The 23,176-nt window shown below is 38.3% G+C and overlaps 2 protein-coding genes across 5 annotated transcripts in view; one reads left to right on the forward strand and one right to left on the reverse strand.

The window, feature by feature from the left end:
• Nucleotides 1–1,696: 1,696 nt before the first annotated feature.
• LOC138368636 (uncharacterized) lies at nt 1,697–22,470 on the forward strand. Its single transcript, XM_069331289.1, is given in 11 exon segments — nt 1,697–1,807; nt 2,781–2,904; nt 3,660–3,747; nt 5,222–5,309; nt 5,581–5,595; nt 5,597–5,669; nt 5,672–5,728; nt 9,949–10,033; nt 11,754–11,841; nt 11,967–12,078; nt 14,707–22,470. Coding segments are annotated over 11 exon segments (3,117 nt in total). The 5' UTR covers nt 1,697–1,762; the 3' UTR covers nt 17,049–22,470.
• The window catches only part of LOC123756504 (guanine nucleotide exchange protein SMCR8), a 38,724-nt gene continuing 36,849 nt past the window's right edge, over nt 21,302–23,176 (reverse strand). For all 4 annotated transcript variants that reach the window (XM_069331288.1, XM_045739746.2, XM_045739747.2 and 1 more), the window contains exons 11-12: nt 22,168–22,276; nt 21,302–21,722 (exon numbers count right to left, since the gene is read on the reverse strand). In XM_069331288.1, the coding sequence (XP_069187389.1) occupies nt 21,423–21,722; nt 22,168–22,276 (409 nt within the window). In that variant the 3' untranslated portion in view covers nt 21,302–21,422. The remainder of the gene's footprint in view (nt 21,723–22,167; nt 22,277–23,176) is intronic.

The following is a 23,176-nucleotide window of genomic DNA, read 5'->3' on the forward strand; positions in this document are numbered from 1 at the left end:
GTCTGAATATATATCTCTTTATGCATTTCTTAACTATCTCATCATCTTATATTTTCTTAACTATCACATGTCTATGGCTCAAGACAGAGCTCAAGGCTTCAGGCATTAAAACTGAGCATTTGTTGCTTGTTTCCTCCTTAAAGTTCGATGCCCTTGACATGGCTGCGTGGCACTAGTCACTGGAAAGTAACTGATTGGTTTTCTTCATTATATTCCGAGAGCTGCCTTCTTTTTCCAGAGGTCAGCCGGTTTGCATTTTCCCACTGTTTTCTGTCAGGAAAGTCATCCTTAGTAGCCCCAGGAAGCTATTGCTGGGGCTAGCACAGAAGTAGATTGTTAAGTGTAATGAAATGCCACTTTCAGTGTGCTGTGTCGTAGTTCTCTGTTCTCACCCTTTTCCATAACATTTTGGGGCTAGGCTGATTGCACTACAGTGAGGAGGTTGCTGGGTGGCTGCTGTTTAGGGACAGCCTTATGGTGTTACTGTACTGTAATTCCTTAAGCTCTGGGAAGCTACTGAGGTGCCACACAAAGTACCATTTCATTATGCTCTACTAAATTTTGTTTTGTTTATTTTCTAACTTAACATTCTTGGAAGCTTCCAAAGCCAGCTCTTATATGATAGCCTTGACTTGTATCACCCACCAGACACTTGTTACTTTTATTCCCATCTTAAAACAATAGATTAGCCCCATCACTTGAGAACATACTTTCTCAAGTGATCCTGTCGCCAATATAAGGGTGGCAGATGGTGGCAAGTCTAACATAAGCCACCACTGAGAGTACAATCTTGCTGTGTATATACTGTAATACAAAGACATGAATATGACTTGACTTCCCACTACAAGCTAAATTAAAATTATCAAGCCTGGAAACCTCACTTTTAGTCCTGGTAATTACCCATCACCTTGTTTGTTCTCTACAGTGGACAGTTAGATTAGGTTTCTTCATCTGGGTTTTCCTAGACTTATATTTCCACTGGAGGTATTCTATACCCTTAGTGTTTGCTTCATAGCAAAGTGTGCTAGTCTTTTTGTGTGCCCTGATTATAGCTTTCTGCTGCGACTGTGTCTCAAGATTTCCTTACTTGGTGCCAATGGCTCCACAGATGACTTTTGTACAATTATTTTGCACTACCTCCAACATAGTTTGGTTCCCTTTGAGTTGTACCATTGCCTTGGTTATACCTAGGGATTATGTTCCAAGCCTGTGCCCTGGTTTTAGACTTCCTATTAAAATATTAATAAACATTTAAGGATAACACAATTTAGGGTATTTTACATTTCTCTGTTTTGTGTTTATGTGACGGCTCTTTCCTAGTTTTGCTTGAGGGTTCGGCATATTTTTTTTTACAACGAGCTGTGCTAATCATAACTCACTGAAGTAGTATGTAATTTGGTTGGTGCACACCAAGTTTATGCCTCTTGTGACTAGGCTTCCATTTTAATGTGTCACCATGGGAATAGACTGGGAGCCTGGCAGGTGATACTAGTCCTGGGTAGAGCATGCCAGAGCCTGCTATGGGATCATTTGAGGGCTTAAATTCAGAAAATCATATTGACACTGTTTACATAAAAACAAGAAGGGTGGGGGGATGTTATTGTTCTTGTTATGGCAACTTTGCTTAACTTGAAAATTAGAGTAAAATTACAATAACAATATGTAACACTCTTGTGACTTGCTTTGTTTTCATACAAGTATATATATTTTTTCTTCCAGGGATATCCTGGAGAAGCTTGGAATTGCCGACAGGGTCAGTGTGATGATGGCTCGCAAAAAATGGAACTACTTGGTCAAGAGATATCAGGTTTGAATCTAAAGGCTTTATTTTAAAAGTACATTTGTCCTTTTGAAAAGAAAATTTTTTGTATGGAAATGGAACACTATTTGATGTTGAAAGAGGAATTCTTGAAATCTACAATTTCAAGAACAAGAGGTCATAAATACCAGTACAAGCTAAGGAAAGAAAGGAGGTGAAAAAATATGAGAAAGTTCTCTTTTGCAAACAGAATGGTAGGCAGTTGGAAGAAGTCAAGTGAGGAGACAGTGGATACCAAAACCATTAGTAGTTTCAAAGTGTCATATGACAAAGAGTTTTGGGAAGGTGGGACACTACAAGCATAGCTCTCATCCTGAAAGTACACTTGGATAATTAATTGTTTTAAGGCATGGGCCTTGTGCCCTTCGAAGCCGTCTTTGTTCCTTGTACTGCATTCGTTGTCTGATGGTGAGCAGCCATTGGCGCCTGGTGTTCCTGCTTGATTTTCACCATCAGGGCATAAAAAGCCCCCAAGTTTGTCAGATGCTTGTTAGTTTACTTTTATGCCGATGGCCATTCCTTCTGCTCTTCTGTGATGGGGCCAAGTTTTTGCCTCTGATCACTGGTAGGCTTTTTAATGACACACAAGGGAGTCACCATAGACCCACCAGAAAAATGAGTTTCATTACATTCAATGGTGGTTTTTAAATATTTCATAAAATATTTACCATTTTGAGATATAATGTACAGTACTTGGCTAAGAGACAAGGGATAACTCCCTCAGTCATCCTATTGTAATTGAATCATATCTAGCTCTGTTTGTTGCTATCATTAATACAGTAATAATTATATGGTATTAGTAACATTATATCAGAGTTGCATGATGATAGTAGTAATATTATCTGCCATAGAGATACTTGTTATTAATAGTGTCTTGTAATGTCATATAAAGTTAAATTTTAAGGCATTTGTCATTAATTCAGTTGTACAATCTTTCTTCAATGTAAACTTATATTTCTAGGATGAAGAGATGGCAGGAGGAGAGCGCACCTGGGCTTTCATGAAGGAAATGGGGCAAGTTATGAAGCATTTCCGAGGTGCTAATGTCAATAAGCTTAAATCCCGAGCATCTCCAGAATTTTTATGTTAGTACTGTAATTATTATGGCAGTTGCGTAATGAGTATAAAATTTCCTCTTATTTCATTCTGGGAAATTTTATTGTTTAGTTTTTAATGTAATATTCATTAATAAAATTTTCTCTTGTTATAACAAGAAGGAAAAGTATATGAGAAATACATTGAATATGATTGATGTTTTGAACAAATAACTATTTAATGGCTTGGTGTCTCTGAAAACTTCCCACAGAAGACAGGGTGATTACATGTATATTATTTCCAAATTATTTTGAGAAGCCTTCTCAGTAGCTCCACGTAGCTTACATGCTGGTGGGACGAATTAACCAAGACTCACAATCTACCGGGAGCCAGCAAAAAAAAAAAAATTGAAAAACAAGGCAAATGATAGTTGGTTCTTGTGAAAGACCTTAATCTTAATGTGACTGGCTGCCACAATCTAGTAGCAGATGGGCACAATAAGGTTAGTTTGCCTTGTTTGTGTCAATTATATTTATTTCATGAAGCAGTAGTTTGTTTTGTTTTGCCTAATCTTTCTGGAGGGTTTTCCTCAGTTTTGGATAGATCTCTGATTACCAATCTTCCCCTCGCCTCATAGAGAGAACCAGATTCAGGTCCTGGCTCTCGGTAGGCTCAAGTTAGTCTTGGAAGCCCGGTGGGATTCCCAAAGGCTTAGCAGCCCCAGTGCTATAGCTTGGGGAGCTACTGAGTGGCCCAAAAAAATGAGTACTGTACTTAAATACATTCAATGCTTGATTTTTATCAGGGCCTAATGAACTAACCAGAAGATTCATTGAACTACGAGTTTCTCGACATTCAGATTTTTTGGAAACGGGAATTCAGACAACCTACACGTAAGTCCTGTTTGTTATTACTGTAGCTAATATTCTAGATTCATTTTATTCCTAAAGCTGATTTATTATTAAAAGCATCAATTTTTACTGGGTCTTGTATTAATGTACTTTGTTCTTTTAATATAGAACTATGCCAATGCATAAAGCATATAACATAAGAGATTATGCAAGTTTTTGAGCTAGGGGTTCCTCAGTTGCTTCCCAAAGCTAGAGCCTTTTACTCTACCCACAATCCAATACACACACTAGGCTATAGTTGACCTATCTCCAACCGTGAAGACCATGTTGAGTACTATCTCAATCCAACACCAAGTAATTGCTCAATATCTAAGAAAATAATATATCAATACATCAGACCATTTGCAGACAATTAGTGAAATTAAGTAGAAAATGCATTATCACTGCTAACTACTGATTACTAATTAGGTGCTATGCCAACTGTCATTGAATGGTAGCATAGATTATAAAAAAAGGGTAGTCCATGACAGTCCTTAATGATCCCAGTCTGTGATGTGATGGTTTTGGTTAGAGCACATCAAGTGCACACCTCTTTGTAATGGACTCCTCTCTGTAGTTTGGACCTGGAGTGGCACGTCTGACTAGCAGTGGTGTAATGGCAGATTTCTGGGGAAAGTCTCTGGATGCTCTGCTTTGGAGTCCCCTTCTTTTTTGGGTGCCCTTGTATATGTGCATGGCTCTGGCCTTTGTGGGTTCCTTGCCAGACCAAAGTGTTGCTTTGGTCTGCTTGTCGGCCCAGGGGTTCTGTCAGGTGCCTGCTAGTGTATTTCTCCATGGCCAGCTTTCCTTTTCTCTACAGTTCCATTTGGCTCTGTTCTTTGCCTAGGGTCAGCATCTTTTCTTTTCTGTTCATTTCTTAAGGTCATCCTTCTCTTCTCCATCCTTCTCCAGTGGTGATTGTCCATGGGTATGTGAATTGGGGAACAACTGAAAGGCCCTAGCCTAGAAATAAGGTGTTGAGTGTAGTGAAATGCACTTCTCTTAGCAGTGATAATGGGTTTTCTTCACAATTCAGTGACTCCTTATATAATGTTTTGAGTGTATTGAGCTGTTCTTTTGTGTGACAATGAGTAGTCATGCAGCAATAGATTGAAATGGCCTATTTGCTGTCTCTTCACCCCAACTACATAACACAATTGTTTGCAAAGATTCTTGCAATGACGGGGAATAGGTTGACTAGACTTAGCATGTGTGTAGTGACATGGGTGGAGCATAAGATTCAGGCTTGGGAAGCAACCGATGGACCAGCTCAGATAGAGCATTTCACTATACATACAGTACTTGACAGCCTATTTTTATTAATTTAATGAAAAACTTTATTTTTCTGTCCTAGTCTATTAATTAGAATTAAGGATTATTGTGCTAAGAAGCTATATCAAGAAAGACATGTATATGTTCTGTACCATACATATATTTTTGCACATGCTGTCCTTCTTTTATAACGTTTCTCCTGTAGGGAAATTATGGAGGAGCTGGGGCTGGAGCATATTCTCAACCCTAACCAACTACGGAAAAAGTGGAATTACCTTGTTGCTAAATATAAGGTAGGGAAACAATCTGTACATGTTTGTTATGAGTGTACAACAAATTGAGTTCATCTATACTAATTTTGTACTGAGATTAATTTACAGCTTGATTCAATTCTATCATTGCATTCAAAACACAATGTATGCTGATGTTAAGTATTATTTTAATGGGTTACTTTAATTTTATCACATAATATGATAAAACTTCCAAGATTTATAGCATTTGTCAGGTAATGTTGTTACTGAAAGTAATGTGGTATAAAATATTGTCAAACTTTTTCTTGTGAAGGAACTCTCTTGTACAAACTGGACCAGATGGAACTAGTCCTGCACCTCACTCTTGGCCATTTTATGATGACATGCAGCGCGCTATTCAGCAGATCCTGAAAGTGCTGTGCATGGGAACCGACCTGTTAGAAATAACTTTGAAAATATTTGTGAGTAAAGAATTTTTACTATATAGAGAGCTATTGATAATAAAACAACAGTTGTAAGAAGCACTTCCACGTGAGTGCAATGCATGCAATCAATATAGATGTCATTCTATTTTTGTTAGTGCTATATTATTTTCTGGGGGGGGGGGGGGCTCGGTCAGTGACTCCCTGTTGCTCGCCACCTAGGCAACTCTTCATAAGTCACACCAGGCCCTTGCAAGTCGCTAAAGGGCTACTGGAGACCAGATTACCCTAGATGAGAAATAAGTCACGGAAAATGTAGAGTGAAACAAAACAAACAACAGCAAAGAAAATTTAAACAACTCTGAAAGCAAAGCATACACTAGATAGGTCATTCACCTACTAGTAACCTCTCCCCACTTCAAAGTGGCACCACCTGGAGCTCACAGACTGCCTGTTGTAATACCTCGCTCATGAGCCTAGTGTGGACCAGTTCACAAGTGCTCATCATGTCACCTTTGTTCTTCAAGAAATGATTTATCTAGGTGGATGTTGGGCATCCTTTAGACTCTGTGTTGCAAAGGCCATTTAATTAAGTTGTTCCAATTCTAGTGTTAATTTCATGTTCTTGTGCTTATGTGCCTTTGTTGTGTGAACCTTGATTTACTGTTCACCTCAAGCTGTACAGGCTTAGGGTTCTTTTCTTTAGGTACATGCTGGTGTTGCCTCTTCCCAGACAGGGTTACCTTCCTGGGTGGGTTGGATTTGGGTGTCTGTCTGTGAGAGACTGGTCTCCTGTGGAGGGTGCCTCGCCTGGTGTGCTACATGGCTCTATGACTCCTCTGCAAGACTCAGGGTTGAGGCATTTGAAGTCTTCCTTATTTAGGGGTGCACTGGGTTTGCATGCTTGATTTATGGCAATCCACTTACTCCCTAAGTCACCCTTCATGAGTTCAATGTCTGCTGGCTAGTGGTCTTTTGTACCTGGTGTCCCCTGCTTGATTTTGACAATCAGGGCCAGTAAAGCCCCCCTGTGTGTCTTTAATGGGGTTTTTGCCATTCTGACAGGGTGATGTTGGCACATTATCATGTTTCTGCTAGGGATGCGCCAGACCTGTGCGGGGGTTACCCAGCACTGAATCCATATTTTGTTTTTCTGGAGACTAACTTCTGTTCTCCACGGGTCCTTGTGAGCTCCCTTTTAGTTTTTTTCACTGTCATGAGTTTAACAAAAGTGAGCCACTAATGGAGCCCTTCCAAAAAACCAGCATGGAACATAATGAAATCTGGTCCATCTGTTGTTGCCAGTGGTTGCCTTGTAACTAAAACATTACACTGGGTAGTCCAGAAGCTCCTAGTGCTACCACTTGACAGTGGGGAGGTGTTACCAGTAGGTGAACAACCTCATTACTGTGAGCTTTGCTTTCACAGTTTTTAAGATTTCCCTTGCTGTTTTCTGTTTTGTTTCACTCTATCATACTGGTGTCTTATTTCTTGGGTAAGGTGATTTAGAATCCCTGCTCATTGTGCCTCAATGAGGAAGCCAGATTTTGGCCTTTGGTCTCTGGTAGGCTTTTAATGACTCGCAAGGTCCTGGTGTGACATAAATGAATGGCTTCCTAGGTGGCTAGATGCAGGGAGCCACTGAGGACCCATCAGGAAGAGGCATTTCATCACATTCAACTATACTGTAGAATGTAGTAGATTTACAGGGAGAGTTGTAAATGTCATTATGTGAGGAAGGTCTGCAAGCCTCTACAGTGTTTGATATGATACAGCTCATTAACCCTTTTAACCTAGACCTAGACAAAAGCCTAACGTGTGTGAATTAACTTGGTAAACGAAAGTACATTTATGTTCCCCAGCACTTCAGTTTAAAACTTTAAAACAAACACAGTTGCATAAGAAATGTGATTCTACAGTTTAATTTTATATTTAGAAATCAACTTTTCTATATCTAATACATTTGTAATAACTGATAGTTGGTATTCTAAACTATTACACTTGGTTTACCCAATAAGGCAAGATCTACCATTTCCTCAAGACGTGGTTCATGGGATGACATCAGGCAGGTGACTTTCTCGGCACTGGCACCACAGAGACCTTTCATGGAGTCCATGTTTGCTAGGGGGGTCACATATCAGAGGTTATGTTACATATCCAAAGGAAAGGGGCCTCATCTACTCCCCATTCCAATCCTATAGGATAGAGGCAGGCCACCAATACACTAGACACTTAAAAATATGAACTGTCTGGAAAAAAATCTTGAAGGTTTGGAGCAAATAACTTTGGTAAAATTGCACCCACTGTCAGCACAATATTTAAAGCAGGAAACTCACTCTACCCTTTTAGTAAAGAACACTAAGAGCAAAGAAGTCAGGGAAGAGTTCCTGGCAGACACAGAACTTCAGCATATCTGCCAGGTAAGCAAACTCCTTGGGATCCATTGTGAAAAGTTACATACTGTGATACCTGGGGAATATCAACATGGAGCTCAAAGGAAACCACATTGTGAGAGAAAATAGGGGCAAAAAAGGACCAGTTTCAGGAAGTCGAGGTCCTCCCTGGCCAACAACTTGGAGAGGGATGCCCTTTTTCCACTCAAGAGCCTATCTTACCTTTTGTGTACCTAGCGATGTTTCCAAGGATCAATGTCCTCGTGGCCAGTCTGACCAGGGGCCAGGTTCACGAAGCAGTTACGCAAGCACTTACAAACCTGTACATCTTTTCACAATTTTTGGCAGCTTTGTTTGCAATAATTAAACAGTTAATGAGCTCCGAAGCACCAGGAGGCTGTTTACATCGATAACAACAGTTGACTTGGAAGTTAACAAGCTTGTAAACTGTTTAATAAATTTATCCAAAGCCGTCAAAGATTGAGGAAAGATGTACACGTTCGTAAGTACTTGTGTAACTGCTTCGTGAATCTGGTCCCAGGCCTCCAGGTTGGTAGTCTGGTTAACCAGAATGTCGGGACACGGGCTACTCGCAGCCTGACATATGGATCACTGCCTGGTTGATCAATTATCTTCTGGAGGTGTTTATTGACTTCTCTTTTGAATACCATGAGAGGTCAGCCAGTTAGACCTATATGTGTAGAGGGAGTGTTGAAAAGTCTTGATGCTTTGATACTGATAGTTCTCTTTCAGCATTCATTCCTATTGCACCTCTGCTTTTCAGGGGGGCCTAATACAGATCAAACAAAATAAGTTATTGGCCTTCAGCAAGGAGAAATTGGACGAGAATTCAAATTTAAGTAAGCAGGATAAATTTCAGATGCATTGTTCATGTTCCACAACAGAAACAACAAATTCCACCAATTTTGACCAGCAGGTAGGCAGGACAGAGCATATGTGTAGTGTTGGCTCATTGGCATCAACTATAGAGGCGATGAGCTCAATGTAAGGCATGAAAAGGCAAGCGTTACATGAAATTGAAAAGGGAGTGTGGGAATGAGGAATCTGGAAATCAACTGCCATGAAGGTTCATAAAGAAACTGGTTTGAACACTTCTATCATGTCTCAGGCAAGGCTTCTTCCTCCTATACCATGGCAGAAGAGGGTTCAGCCATTGAATCGTGGCAGAAAAGGGTTCAGCCATCGAATCATGGCAAGGAACATAATCCAACTTCTGACCATTAGAAGAAGGGAGCTGCTGTAGAAGAGTCTCCCAACTCCTGATGAGGGAACAGAAATGGCCTCTTCTACTCAAAAAGGGTGAAGAGAGGAGCTAGCTCAGACTGAGACTCAGGCCTCATAAAAAAACCTGGGAAAGCAGGAAGATAACTTCTGGCCTCTAAGGCGAGTTTAGGGAACCAGGGCACTTGACAAATGTCAAATGGCACTACCATTTTAGCACTTATCTGCAGGATACTAGCTGAGCTCTTCCAGGTTTGTCATTCAGATGAAATTATTACTGGGTATTTTTGGACTTGTACAGGCTCCTTGTGATGCAGTGCATTTTCAAGAGCTTGATGCCATAGATATTTCTTGCCATCTATATCTTCCTTACATTCTGTCAAGGTTTGATAGGCTATACATTACTCATATTACTAGTAAATTGTTATTTTAATTTAGTTCAATCCAGAGTGTTTATGTAAGAGTCCTGTTTTAATTCCCTGTTTACATTACATTTTAAATGTTCTTACATAAATTGCTATCGCACCCACCCTCATCTAACTTGCCTATCACTATGAAACAATTTGGTTGTGTTTAGTTGTACTTTGTTTACTATACATTTAACATTTTGATCTTCATAATTAGGGACAAGAGATGTAACTACAAGATTTATTCAGCTTCGTGGTGCAAGGCCTCCTGATAATACTAAAAAAGTTTCATCTGTATTTGCGTAAGTAAATTTTCTGAGTGATTTTGTGAGTTATTACATATGATACCCCTAAGAAAAGATGCATCATGTCTTCTTGTGAAGGATCATGTCAATCGGGTAAGAAACATTACAGGCACTGGCACCATAGGGAATTGATATGCAATCTTTGCGGAGTTATTAACTGCCCACTTCTGAAATTTGTCAAGGTCTTCCTGCAGCATTCTACAGTCCTCCTCAGTTATTACTCGTTTCATTATCTGTAAATCTTCTACTAACATTGACATGTTCGTCCTCAGTCAAATTACATCCTCGGTACGTCCTTACTCGAAAGACCAATGATCTTGGGAGAATTCTAAACAACTCCATTTTCCACTCCTCTTTAGCTTAACATATTCTCTCTATGACTCTTGTTTTTCAGATACTTCCTTACCTTGTTCAGTATCTTGTTGTTCCTGCTTGTCTCTCCATGTTGTGCATTAGTCATCTGTGAGAAATCTAAGTGTTATTGAGGTTGTCTATCTATAAAGACAAGTTTACTCTAATCAAATGCCCCTTTGTGGGTGGCACCTTAATAGCTTTTTGTTACTGCCTGTTCCTCTTTACCCACGTTTTCTTTAGATATTTTAGCTCAAGAGGCTCAGCCCACATCTTTTTGGCAGTTGAATGGTGTTCATTGGATAGATGACACAGTAATTTTAAAGTTGTTCAGTAGTTACCAAATTTTCAAACATTCTCTTGAGTTTTGAGTGCTTAGTGACTTTTGTTTAAGGGTGGCTTTTCTCGGTAATGAGTCAATCTCAGATCCTAAGGTGCTCTCTGTCCCATTAAGTGGGTGGAGGAGAAGATTTTTGAACTGTGTTATTTGGGTGCCTCCAGTTCCTCACTTTCTTTTCTGCTTTCCTGTTTGCAGCATGTGCCAACTCTTGGCAGCTGGAATACGTTTCCAAGCAGTAAGAGTGTTTTCAGGTGACCTAGTTTGGTGATCACAACGAATAATTCTTAGACCTAAAATATTTTAGAGAATGCATCTATGTCAGTCATGTCTGATTGACTTGGGCATATCTCCAATAACCCTTTAGCATCTTTAATAACTCTTTAGGAATCAGTTAAATGTTTCTCTGCAGCACAATATTTAAAACCATATTGTGCCTATATGGTTTCCTGCCTGGCTGTCATGATGCCTATTACAGTATATGGTGCATGTTGACCAAACCACACATTAGAAAGTGAAGGAACGACGACGTTTTGGTTCGTCCTGGACCATTCTCACAATCGACTTGAGAATGGTCCAGGACGGACCGAAACGTCATCGTCCCTTCACTTTCTAGTGTGTGGTTTGGTCAACATATTTCAGCCACGTTATTGTGACTCCTCGTCTGCATATGGTGCATCTTGCAATAAGGGCAACTAAATGGCACAGCTTAGCAAAATTGCTTTTCATATTCACTCAAAGCTATTTTGGTTTAAAAAAATTTATAATTGCTTTGAAGATTATAGATTTTTGTATTTTATCTTTTGTAAACCAGGTTAGTGTTAGTAAATGGTATTATTTTGTATCTGAAAAATATAGTGAATTCCTGCAAATAAATTCACATTGTTTCAAGGCTTCAGTAGTGTTCAGTATATCATTTTGATACTCAATTACAATACAACCAAAGATTTGTACATATTTGCTTTATGACAGTTTTAACACTACAGTACCAAATTGTTTTCATCTAAAATTATGTATATTTTCCTCCAGAAATATAGTGGATGAATTAGGACTAACAAGCGTGATCACTCCCAACCAAGCGCGCAAGAAGTGGAATTATCTCTGGAGCAAGTACATTGTAAGCAGTGTGAAAGTATTCATCATGTAGTGGGATAAAATTTGACATAGTTTTACTTTGGGGAAATATTGTATTGTTTGTAGTTACTTTAGTAAGTAGTTAATTGAATTTGTTATCCTAAATAGGACCTGAGCCATCCAGAAATCAGTGAATACACTCGTCAATCTTGGCCCTTTTATACTACCATGCAAGCTGTGGTTGGTGCCCTTCCGCTCTCACAGGTTCTAACAAAAAAAGGTAGGCATCAAGAGCTATTTATTTTTACACTTTGTACAGTATCGTGAGAAGATAAATATAAAATACATAAAATTGCATGTTATTTGAGAAATAAAAAAACTACCTGTACCATGAATATCGTTGTCATATTCTCACTGCAACTTGTTTGATGATCTACCACATAATCTGACATAAGTTTACATAATCTTCATATTTTAATTGTCCCATAATTATTTCTTGTCTTCTGTCTAAACAGAAGAATTCTAAATGATATTATTCTGTACTTTGGTGGTCATTCTGCCACTTTGTGAATATAAATCACAGTTTGTACATGATCTTTTCCATAAGTCAGGCAAGATAACATTTTGCTGGCATCACAGAATCTTTTTAAAGTTTGTGCAGAGTCAAATATGATGATCAGGGTCATGGGAAAGTGTCAATCCAGCCTAGAGGGACAGACAGGTTTGTATATAATCATGCCTACAACCTCACCTCCTGATGACATCACTTGTTTAATTGCCAATGAGAGGCTCTGGTTAACAACCAATTGCCATATTTTCTGGGAAGGTTTCCCTCAATGGCTGCCTAAACTAGCCACTTATTTAGCTCCAAGCCTAAAGCACCACACCAGGCCCACGTGAGTCATGAGCACCTACCAGGGACCAAGGACCAGAATTTGACCTCACTAAATGCAAGGAAGTTTCTTTGATGGCTCCTGTTCCCATCCTTCCATCCTTTCCAATCTTGGGGTCACATGTCTGAAGGGGACAGCTGGCTGAGTCTGAGTTGCCAGGTTTCCATCTGGTGATGGGCAAGTGTAACTGACTAACTAGAAGTTGAGTCTGTACAATGAGCATGATAATGGTTTATGTAAAGGTTGCCAAAATTTTCAATGCAGTTTTTTGTTTTGAGGCACTCTACCTTTCTGGTGGTTTTTCCTCTTGGCCTGGGTTCATCTTGTATCACCTAATTTCCTTGCCTCTATTGAGGGAGTTCTTATGACTCAAAGAACCTGGTGGGGGTGCTTTAAGCTTAGAACTAACCAGCGAAGTAGCTCGAGGAACTAACTGAAGGGTTCCACCAGATAAAGGACTTCAACACTGGATTTCTGTGGAGAGCCCTGTTGGCTTCCTGAAGCTATTCGAACTGATCTGTGCTATATTAATTTGGGGTCATCAGTCACAGGAGTTCTTATGCCTACTGGGAACCACAAGCCAGAACCTGGTCACCTCAGAGAGGCACAAGGAGCAATGGCCTATGAGCACTTTACATTTAAAATATGTCATAATTGCCATCGATCGGGGAAGGACCCAGAAAGGTAAGTGAATCAAAACAGACCACTGTCTGGTTAACCTGTGCAATCTACATCCCAAACGATCAAAATAACTCCCCTAGAAAGAAACCAAACAAGCAACCCTTCATGCGACTATCACTTCTACTCGTTAGCGCTAGAGGGAGTAACCTGATTCATCATTATGGTCTGGGGGATATCTGTCCCGGGTGTCCAACCTGCGAGATAGTCGCTGTACTTTACTTTATAATTTTTAGTTTGTACTACTCTGTGCATGACACTCTCCTTAAGCATGATTGGGAGAGTCTTGTTGCTGGTTCAACAGGTTCAGTCACATGAATTACTCTTCATTATGGGTTAACTTTAATCAGGTTATGCACCCTACAAGGTAAATTTGGACCCAGTTTGTAACTCTAGGGGGTCCACTTGTATCATTGTTCCTTCCCTGCTCAATTAATGCTACAAGATTAGGTTAAGGTTCTTTAACTGATGCTTACCTATAAGCAAACATTGATAGGTAAGCACCAGCTTCTCAGGTAGTCTGATTTCAGACTTCTACATTTTATTGGGGGTTAGGAGAAGGAATTCTGTTTACTTGTACTATGTTGTGATGACCTAGGGTTGTAAAAAAGCTTATTCATGCACCATGTTATAATTTACCTATGCCAGTGTTCAAAATCTTTGTTGTATGTAGCTTAACCCCTGCACTGCATAAAGCGCCTTTAGGCGCTCTGAGAGTTGTGCTATTTTTTTTTTTAATTAGGCTATATTTTAATGTTTTTTAATGTTTTCATTACTCTTTGTGTTTTTAAATTAAAATAGTTGAGTTTGGAAACATTTTGACATTAAATTTACCTGAATATTTATGAAAACAACAAGAATATGTCCTTGACAATTCCCCCAAGAAGATTTTGCCGAAACCAGGTGCGCAGTGCAGGGGTTAAAAACTGTAGATGGTGGAGTTTTCCACAACTTCTTGTAGTGCATTCTATTTGTTGATGGATGATACAGGGTACAAATATTTTTTTAAATTTATAACTCATTTGCATTTTCAGCTTCCACTTAGGTCTTCTTCTAGTACAACTTTCTCTCAGTTTAAAGAGGCTGTCCTTGTCTATTCTCTAGTTTCTTGTATATTGTGATCACATTCCCGTTTCTTCTCTCATTGTGTACTTTCTCACATGATTAGAATGATTCTTGAGTGCTTCTTCATCCCCAACACTTCTACTTGTTACTGCTCTGTGCTTCCATAGCCTTTGTTGCTTGAGAAATTAATTGTCGTTTTTTGATTTAAGAAAATTTTAATATGTTTAAAATACTGATAAATACTTAATATGTTTAAATTTTAAATATTCCAGGCCTGGCAGATGACTTTGAAGAGGAGGAAGATCCTCAAAAAAAGATAGTGAAGCGCACAAGACAATACACTTGTTTTGTCTGTGGGAAGACTGGCAAGATCCTCAATGATTTTTTTATGTATGAACATGACCAACGTCTTCTTTACACTCAAAAGACTGTCTTAGAAGTCATCAGCCATTTGGTTAGTCGAAAAATGATTAATATGGAATCTAATACTTGTCTTTGTTCAGGCTGTACCAACCTTGTCAATGAAGCTGATTCTGTAATACAGAGACATGACAGAATAAAGGAAATGGTACAAGAACTTTATTACAGTGGTATTGCACAGGCTAAAGCAGAACAGCAGCAGCAGCGCTTTTCTCGCAGTACAGCAGAAGATACTAGTTCAGAAGATGAAAAAGAGATTAAACAGGAGGAAAGAGTAACTTACAGTCAAAGAGGAAGAAAACGTAAAGCTACAGTTTTGGCAGATGATACAGAAGTTAAGATAAAGACAGAGCCTCTAGATGATGGTTTTGAGAGTATTGAATGTGATGTTGACTTTGATGATGACTCAGAAGATGAGCGCAAAAGAAGAAGAACACGGGGAAAGGCTAGGGGTAGGGGCCGAGGAAGAGTTCGAGGAAGGGGGCGAGGTAAAGGTCGGCCAGCAACAAGATCTACTCTCATTGGTCGCGGGTTGGGTGGTCAGTACCCCTCATCTAATAAAAGGAAGATTTTACCTTATAAAGGCCCCAAAATATATCATTGTGCTGAATGTGACTCTGAATTCAAGAAATATACTGATCTCATTACTCATAAAAAAGAAGTTCATACTGTAATTGATAATACTCCTCTTGAAGTTGAAGAAACTATTCTGGAAAATGGAGTAATTACTTACTTTAACAAAGGTAAAGCAAATAACTCAGAGACCAGCCATCCATGTAGGGAATGTGACAAGCACTTTCTTCGTAAGGATGACTTGTGGTATCATCAAGAAATATGTCACACTGAAGGGAAAGGAAGGGCAAAGAATGCTTTTAAAGATAGAACATATGCATGTGAAGAGTGCGGCGAGACTTTCCTTTTCAAGTATAAACTTAAAATGCATATTAATAGCAAGCACCTGAATGATACTGGCCAAAATGCCAATGATTTCACTTGTGGGGAATGTGGATGCAAGCTAGGCAGTCTCCCAGGTCTTACATTCCACATGAGAAAACATCATAATAAAAGTCTCACATATCGTAAAACTACTGAGTATTTATGCAGTGATTGTGGCTTCATGGCTCCATCCAACAAGAAGTTAAGAGAACATCAAGAAGCTCATTGTGGTTCCTCCACAAAACCCAAAGTTCAGTGTGAGATATGTGGCAAAACTGTCTTAAAAGTGTCCCTAAAAATGCACAAAGTAAAAATGCATTCCGAATTTAAAGAACAATGTGATAGGTGCGGTGAGCGATACGCGACAAAGACAGACCTATTGCGACACATTAATGTTGTACATCTCCGTATCCTTCTTTATAATTGTCAGTATTGTGGTGAACGCTTTGCCACCTCAGATGCCCTTCGATATCATAGAGTTAAGATGCACGAAAAACCATCCTTCTATTGTCAGATTTGTGGTAAGTGTTACAAAAGGGTAGGTGAACTTAATACACATATTAAGCGTGCTCATAATGACCGTAGGAAGGCAGAGGTTTGTAGTTATTGTGGCAAAGAGTACTATGATCGTAGCAAGCTGCGTAACCATTTGGTGAGTAAACATAATGTTCCTCAGGAAATGACATACTCAGAGAATTATTTACGTAAAAAACGTGTTGATGGACTTCCTTTAGCTAAGCATATGGAGAAACGGGTAGGTATGGATCCTAAAATGCCACATATGACCCAACCTGGAGTTGTCCATCAGCAGCCACAACAAAATCAGCAACAGCAGCAACAACCGCAGCAGCAACCGCAGCAGCAGCAACAGCAGCCGCAGCAGCCACATCCTCACCATCATAGTGTGGTTCCACAACACCAACAACACCCACACATGCGACCAGTGGTAGATGAGGCGGCTGAGGCTGCTCGCAATCTTGGGGCATACCAAGAGATTACTGCTACAGAGGACGACAATTCTCTAGTTGTGACCGAGATCACAGAAGCTCCTGCTCCAGTTGAACAAACTGTGCTGGTAGATCCTTTAAGTGTGCCTCAGGGTATGATGCATCATCCACAGGTTGCCCACATGCAACCACCAATGCCCATGCACCATCCAATGCATCAGCAAATGCACCATCATGCAGCCATGTCTCGTCTTGGTGTACTTTATCATATGAACATGCCTCATCCTGGTCCATCACACATTAACATGTAGGCTCCAAATTAGTTGGTTAAACATTATGACTATACAGTATTTAAATTATAGTGAACTTTAAAATATAAACAAATTTTAGTGCCAAATTTTCTAAGCCAAACAAGGGTTTAAGAAACTGGTTTTAATTTTGGAATATACCGTATAAGACTATCATGAAAATGTAAGACTTTAAGCAAAGGCCCAAATAATCTTGTAACTCAATGGCTTCACATACAGTACATAGAAATAAAAACACTGTGTGTGTGTCATACTAAACATTTTACATTTTGTGTTGAGTTATACAGTTCTAAAGGCATCAAAACTTCAGTTGTACAGGTATATTAGGACAGTATATAACTTTTTTTTGTTACATTATATTTGAAGTGAATTTATACCACATTATGTACACTGAAAAACTTTAGTTCCAGTCCTGGGCCAAATTTGACAATACAGTAATAACAGTATACTTTGCTGTGTGTGTGTGTAGTTGTGTATGAGCAAACTATTAGGTGTGTAAGGTATGAATTACGTATACTTGGTTACGTAGGGATTAGATGAAACTGTAAATGGTTCCTTATACATGATTTGAATGCAAGAAACTGCCATTACGTGAATCCTTCCAAGAGATAAGGAATAAGAAGTATCTTGCCTATTAAGTGAAAACACAAAAATTATACAATATCCAGTTAAACTTTCTTTATGTTGCGCATTAAATTCAGGGTTCACGCGCTGTGATTATTGTCGAGGCAAACCATACAATACTGACCGAAATAATTTTGCATTAATTTGAGGTTTATTGAAGACATAATTATTAGTAGATTTCTTTGTGTATGTGTATCCACATCCTTAATTGTATGTATATATGCATTTTCTCCTGCAATGCTAATGCCCGAGGCATTAAAAGTCATTATTAATTTATTCTTACATTACTCTTTAGAAGAGCTATTGGAACTTTTCTGACCCAGCATTTATTTTAGTCAAGTAATTGGTTCTACAAACAGCATGGGCACCTTTACCTGTGCAAAGCCAGCTTCACCAGTTTTAGAACTTATAAATAATGCCATAATTAACACTTCCGTGCAACTGGGACCAATTATGCATCTGTAATTTTTCTCACGTTGTTAGCCGGGGACACATGTCGCGTCCCAAATTAAAATGTGTTAAAATTCTAATTTATATCTGATCATTGTGTGACTGGTTTTAAAATGAGTACCCTTAGATTGCAGACAATTTGATACTATAATGAATGATATAGCACAACAATTGAGGTCAGAACACCGGAAAGATTATGAATACTTTTGTGTTGACGAGCGTCAAAAATTAAAATTATTTGTTAAAATTCTAGTTGTTGTTTGATTAGTATAGGACTAGTTTTCTAATGTACGCCTTTATATTGTGAACAACTTCATATCAAAACGAACAACGTAACATGAAAATTGATGTTATTAAACTGAAAAGAGTACACACATTAGGTTGCGGGTGTGCCAATTGGTGCTCGCTCACGGATAACACTTGGCTGACTATCGGCTTTGCTGTGGGGAGAATCACGCTGGACTTTTGAACCTTATATGCATATACCCCTGTAGGGAATTCTATTGCGAACACATTGATACCAAAAGGAACGACGCAGCACGCAAATTAAGGTGAGAAAACTGAAACGAGTACAGTATACACATTTCAGTCTAGTCGCGCGTTGACGAGAAACGCCGAGTGCACACTTAGGTAGGCTGAGGTGCGCATGCTGGAGGCGTGAAAGTGTTAAGTATTACATTAGGTATGGGATACAGTGTATTTACATTTTTAAATTGAGATTGAATGACATTGATATTTGTTATCCACTTTCAAAGCAGATTGAAACAAATTTTTTTAATTTTGTGTGAAATTCTGTAGTAGAGATGTTAAACAGTGAACTGAACTAGATTTAAACAAAGAAATTTTGAAGAAATTTTGTAGAACATAATGTCACGTGAAGATGTAGGAGTATAAAAATGAGCTAGCAGTTGAATTTATATGAGGTAGAGAGAAAGTTGTTATAGTGACAAAATGGGATGAAAGGACAGCATGGAAGGATAAAGTAGTCATGAGAATGGATCTCGTTAATGGATTAGGGGTCTGATAGCCGAGTGGACAGCTCTTCGGATTCATAGTCCTGATGTTCCGGGTTCGATCCCTGGTGGAGGCGGAGACAAATGGGCAAAATTTCTTTCACCCTGATGGACCTGTTCATCTAGCAGTAAATAGGTACATGGGAGTTTGACAGCCGCTACAGGCTACTTCCTGGGCTGTGTAACAAAAAGGAGGCCTGGTCGAGGATTGGGCCACAGGGACGCTAAGTCCTGAAATCATCTCGAGATACAGTATCCTTAAGATAGAGACAAAACTTGCATGCCTGGATATTCCACTATTGTGATTCACATAAGAAAAGGCTTTGTCTTTTCCCATTTAATTTTGTTGCTGTATTTGTCATGAAATCAGAAGTGATGAACATTATTTGTCATTAATACAGAACATATCTATACAGCACTGCGTTAAGGAAAAATACATTTTCTTTTAATACTGGACAAGGATATTTCCTTTACATGCAGTATATCATATTGTTGAAAATACAATTTATTAATACATTGCTCTGAGACAGCACTCTTGCCAAGATATTGCTGGGTGGTAAATTCTCAAGGACTTTTCTCAGATAATTAAAGGAATGTACATAGAGCATAGTTGTACAAGATAAATATGGGAAAACTAATTAATAGTTTATACTAAAGGAACATTTTGGATTAAAGTTTAAACAGTCTTCGTGACTGCAACAAAAACTACCGATATTTATCCAAGTTTGCTGTCATAATGGGAGTGCAGCCTACTGTGTGTTATAGTGCTTCTTGCCACTTGTTCATAATACAGACCTCTGCCTCACTACTACTATGCACTCATAGGTATCATCTAGGGTATAACAAATGCCAACAATAATAATGAAACGTGTAATCTTTTTCAGATATTGATAATCCTCTGGTAGGATATGAATTAGTCATTTGTGTCAAAGCTACAAATACTGTATTGTGGATTAATGTCGGGTGAAGAAATCTACCTCTTAAAAAATTAGTACTTTTGACAACTTACTGTTAATCTATAATATATATTTAAAAATTGTTTATATTATTTGGTGGTGGCCATTTGTTATAAAACTCTTGAGAGTTTAATATATTTGATATCGGTGTTAATTTAGCTTTAAAACTGATGGAAAAATAAATTTAAAAGGTAAGTAATTTTACCTTACCTGTATTTTTACGAAACGTCAATCTTCAACCCACTGATTTTGTTTTAAATGTCAGTGAGAGATTGTAGAAGACCTAAATTATATCCTCTGAATTCACTATATCAATTCTTCTAATGGTTGTGCTTGTAATTTTAAGTATTTGGATTAAAATAAGCCCCTAAGTACAGTAATTTATATTTATATATAAACATTGCATCAACTGTTGCAAGGAATGCAGTTTTTGAGATGAAGTATTGTACACAACTTTTTATAAATTAAGTGCATTTCTATAAATGCATTTGAATAAATCTAAATCTGCATTATTTTCACTCAAGCAATGAATATCCAAGATTATTGTGTTTCACTTTAGCTATCCTATTACTAAAATAGTTTGATACATTTTAAATTGTCTCTGAAATTATTGTTTTTATATTTGAAATGTTTCCTACACTTCCCAATTTCAGCTCTTAAAAATTTAACAGTCAGTTATCATCAAAGGTGGCAGTCTTCCCACCCTAGTGTAAAACCTTTTAGCCAAACTTGGAGGTATGAGCACAATATTTATAAATGGAAGGAACACCTGATGATGTATCACCACTATGGCCAAGCTATAAACATTACAACAGAACCAGACGCTGTCTACATCATTTAGTGCTGTATTTAATAATGTCCTGAACCCCAAAATTATGTTTGTAATATTTGTATTTCTTTTCCTTTATGATTTCACAAAAGATGACAATTAGCACTTTTGAATATTACTTGACACAGATTATGGTACACAGCCTTCCCAGTTTGGTGCCTTCTTCAGATAATTACTTAATTCCAAAGTGATATTTAGAACTTCTGAGTGTGTTTTCTGTAAAACATGTGGTGCTATGTAGCCTTCTAGGCTTGGCATTTGCTGCCTTTATAATCACCGTACACAAAAATTACCATAGTTAATAACCTTAGATGCTTAAGTAGGCAATGAAATTGCTGACTTCTAATATTAAATGGTAAACGTGCACATTTGCAATAAAAAAGCTTTAAAATGGTATAACCAAGTTTGTATATTTGCAATAGAATAATAGTATGATTTTTTTAAGAGTACAATGGTAAACTGAATTTATTTTTTTGAGTTGTACATTACATTTTTATTTATATTATTATTTATTTAACTGTCTTTGAACAATTCCAGTTAAATGTATGATAATATCCCAGTCACCCTTTGTAACTGCTATGGCCTTTAGAATATCGCTGGCACTACGACTAGTTGTTTCCATAAGATGATAAAGGAGGTACACTTTAAGGCCCAGTGAAACTAGAATGGACTGTAGAGAAGCCTGAAGTGCTGAGGTCGAGACAAAAAGCTTTCGGCCATAATGCTCAACACCTCGGACAAGTGTGCCACTGTAAGCCACACCTGAAATATGGCCAGTTTCGATGTTCAATACCGTCACTTGATTCTGCAACACAAAAATAAAACTAGTACAATATTATGAATCACTCCTCTTTAAGCAGGCCATCAGTCGCTTCTTTAGCCAGGATCAAGGTACACTGAAGGACAATGCATAAATACAAGGATTGTGTTGTACCTAAACTACAAGATGACATGAAATAATACAAATGGTCTTGCTACCTAGATGCAGTGGGAAGAAAGGGAATAAAGTTCATTGTACAATATCTGCAATCATCATTCTGTATTTATTACAAAAACTAAATTTTTTGATGTAAATAAGTGCTATACTGTATAGGCATTTGTGTAAATATTGAAAATAGACAAGTGTAATTTTATACTAACCTTTCTGTACTACTGTATATTGTACCACTTTTTTCTCATGAATGATGCATTCCCATCCTACAAAAGTTGGAAAGGGTAAGAATAATGATAATACGAGTCAAATAACTCACAAGAGTAGAATTAGTCATGAGGTCTTGGACGTGAAGGCGCTCTGGTATACATATACCCATTAAACGAAACTGCTTTAAGTGGTGATCTGTGATGGTGCCTGTATGCCACCTGTAATGCATAAAAAAAAACAGTTCCGCGAACTAGAGATTTCTCAAAACAATGCGTGCAACTATCATTTGCAGGATTTTCCAGTAAATCTCTACATTCATTCTTGCTCCTCTGAAACTACCCACCCACCACTTTATAGCATATTTGTTTTTTCTTTTAAATTATAATACATGAAAATAAAAATGGCTCACCTTCCTGTCATTTTATTAACTAGTTTTCATCCATGTACAATATTGTATATTATTTACCTGTATGAACTATTATACTGTAGCATATCTTCCCTACTGCTCACTACATACCTGCTAACTTTCTTTATGTATTTAAGGATCCAGCAATATACATTTTTAAAGCTGCTGTAATAAAACTTTAATAAAATACAAATGTAGTGAATGAAAATTAAAACAAAAAATCGCCACTATAATGAATGCCTGTTTCGGGTGGAATCCCAATGGCTCCCTAAAGCTATCACACTGAGATGGATTCCCACTACTACGTCATATCAGTTGCACGAGTTGTTTGGCCTACCGGAGCCTGGCTCTGGACCCTCTCATGGAGGCCCAGAGAACAGGGGGACTATTATCACCCTCACCAGCAAAGCATCCAGAAAGTCAGGGAAGCTTTACAACCAACTGTAAGGTTCATAGAATTATGAAGCATCGAAACAGCCAAACTAATCTGCAAACAATCCCAACAGAACAAGCTCAAACTCACTAGTGTGTGGAATATGCACAATAAACCAATGAATTTGGCGGGGAAGGAAGGAAGGGAGGGAGTCTAGGCCCACTGGGACTACCAGAAAGAGTTGTTTTACATTCAATGCTGGTTTTCTGGAAGGAACCCCTTTGTGGCTTCCTAAAGCTATCTAACCACAGAAAAAAGGAACACAAGAGACTTACCATG

The sequence above is a fragment of the Procambarus clarkii genome, chromosome 25 (genome assembly GCF_040958095.1).
Source record: "Procambarus clarkii isolate CNS0578487 chromosome 25, FALCON_Pclarkii_2.0, whole genome shotgun sequence".
Classification (NCBI taxonomy): Eukaryota; Metazoa; Arthropoda; class Malacostraca; order Decapoda; family Cambaridae; genus Procambarus; species Procambarus clarkii.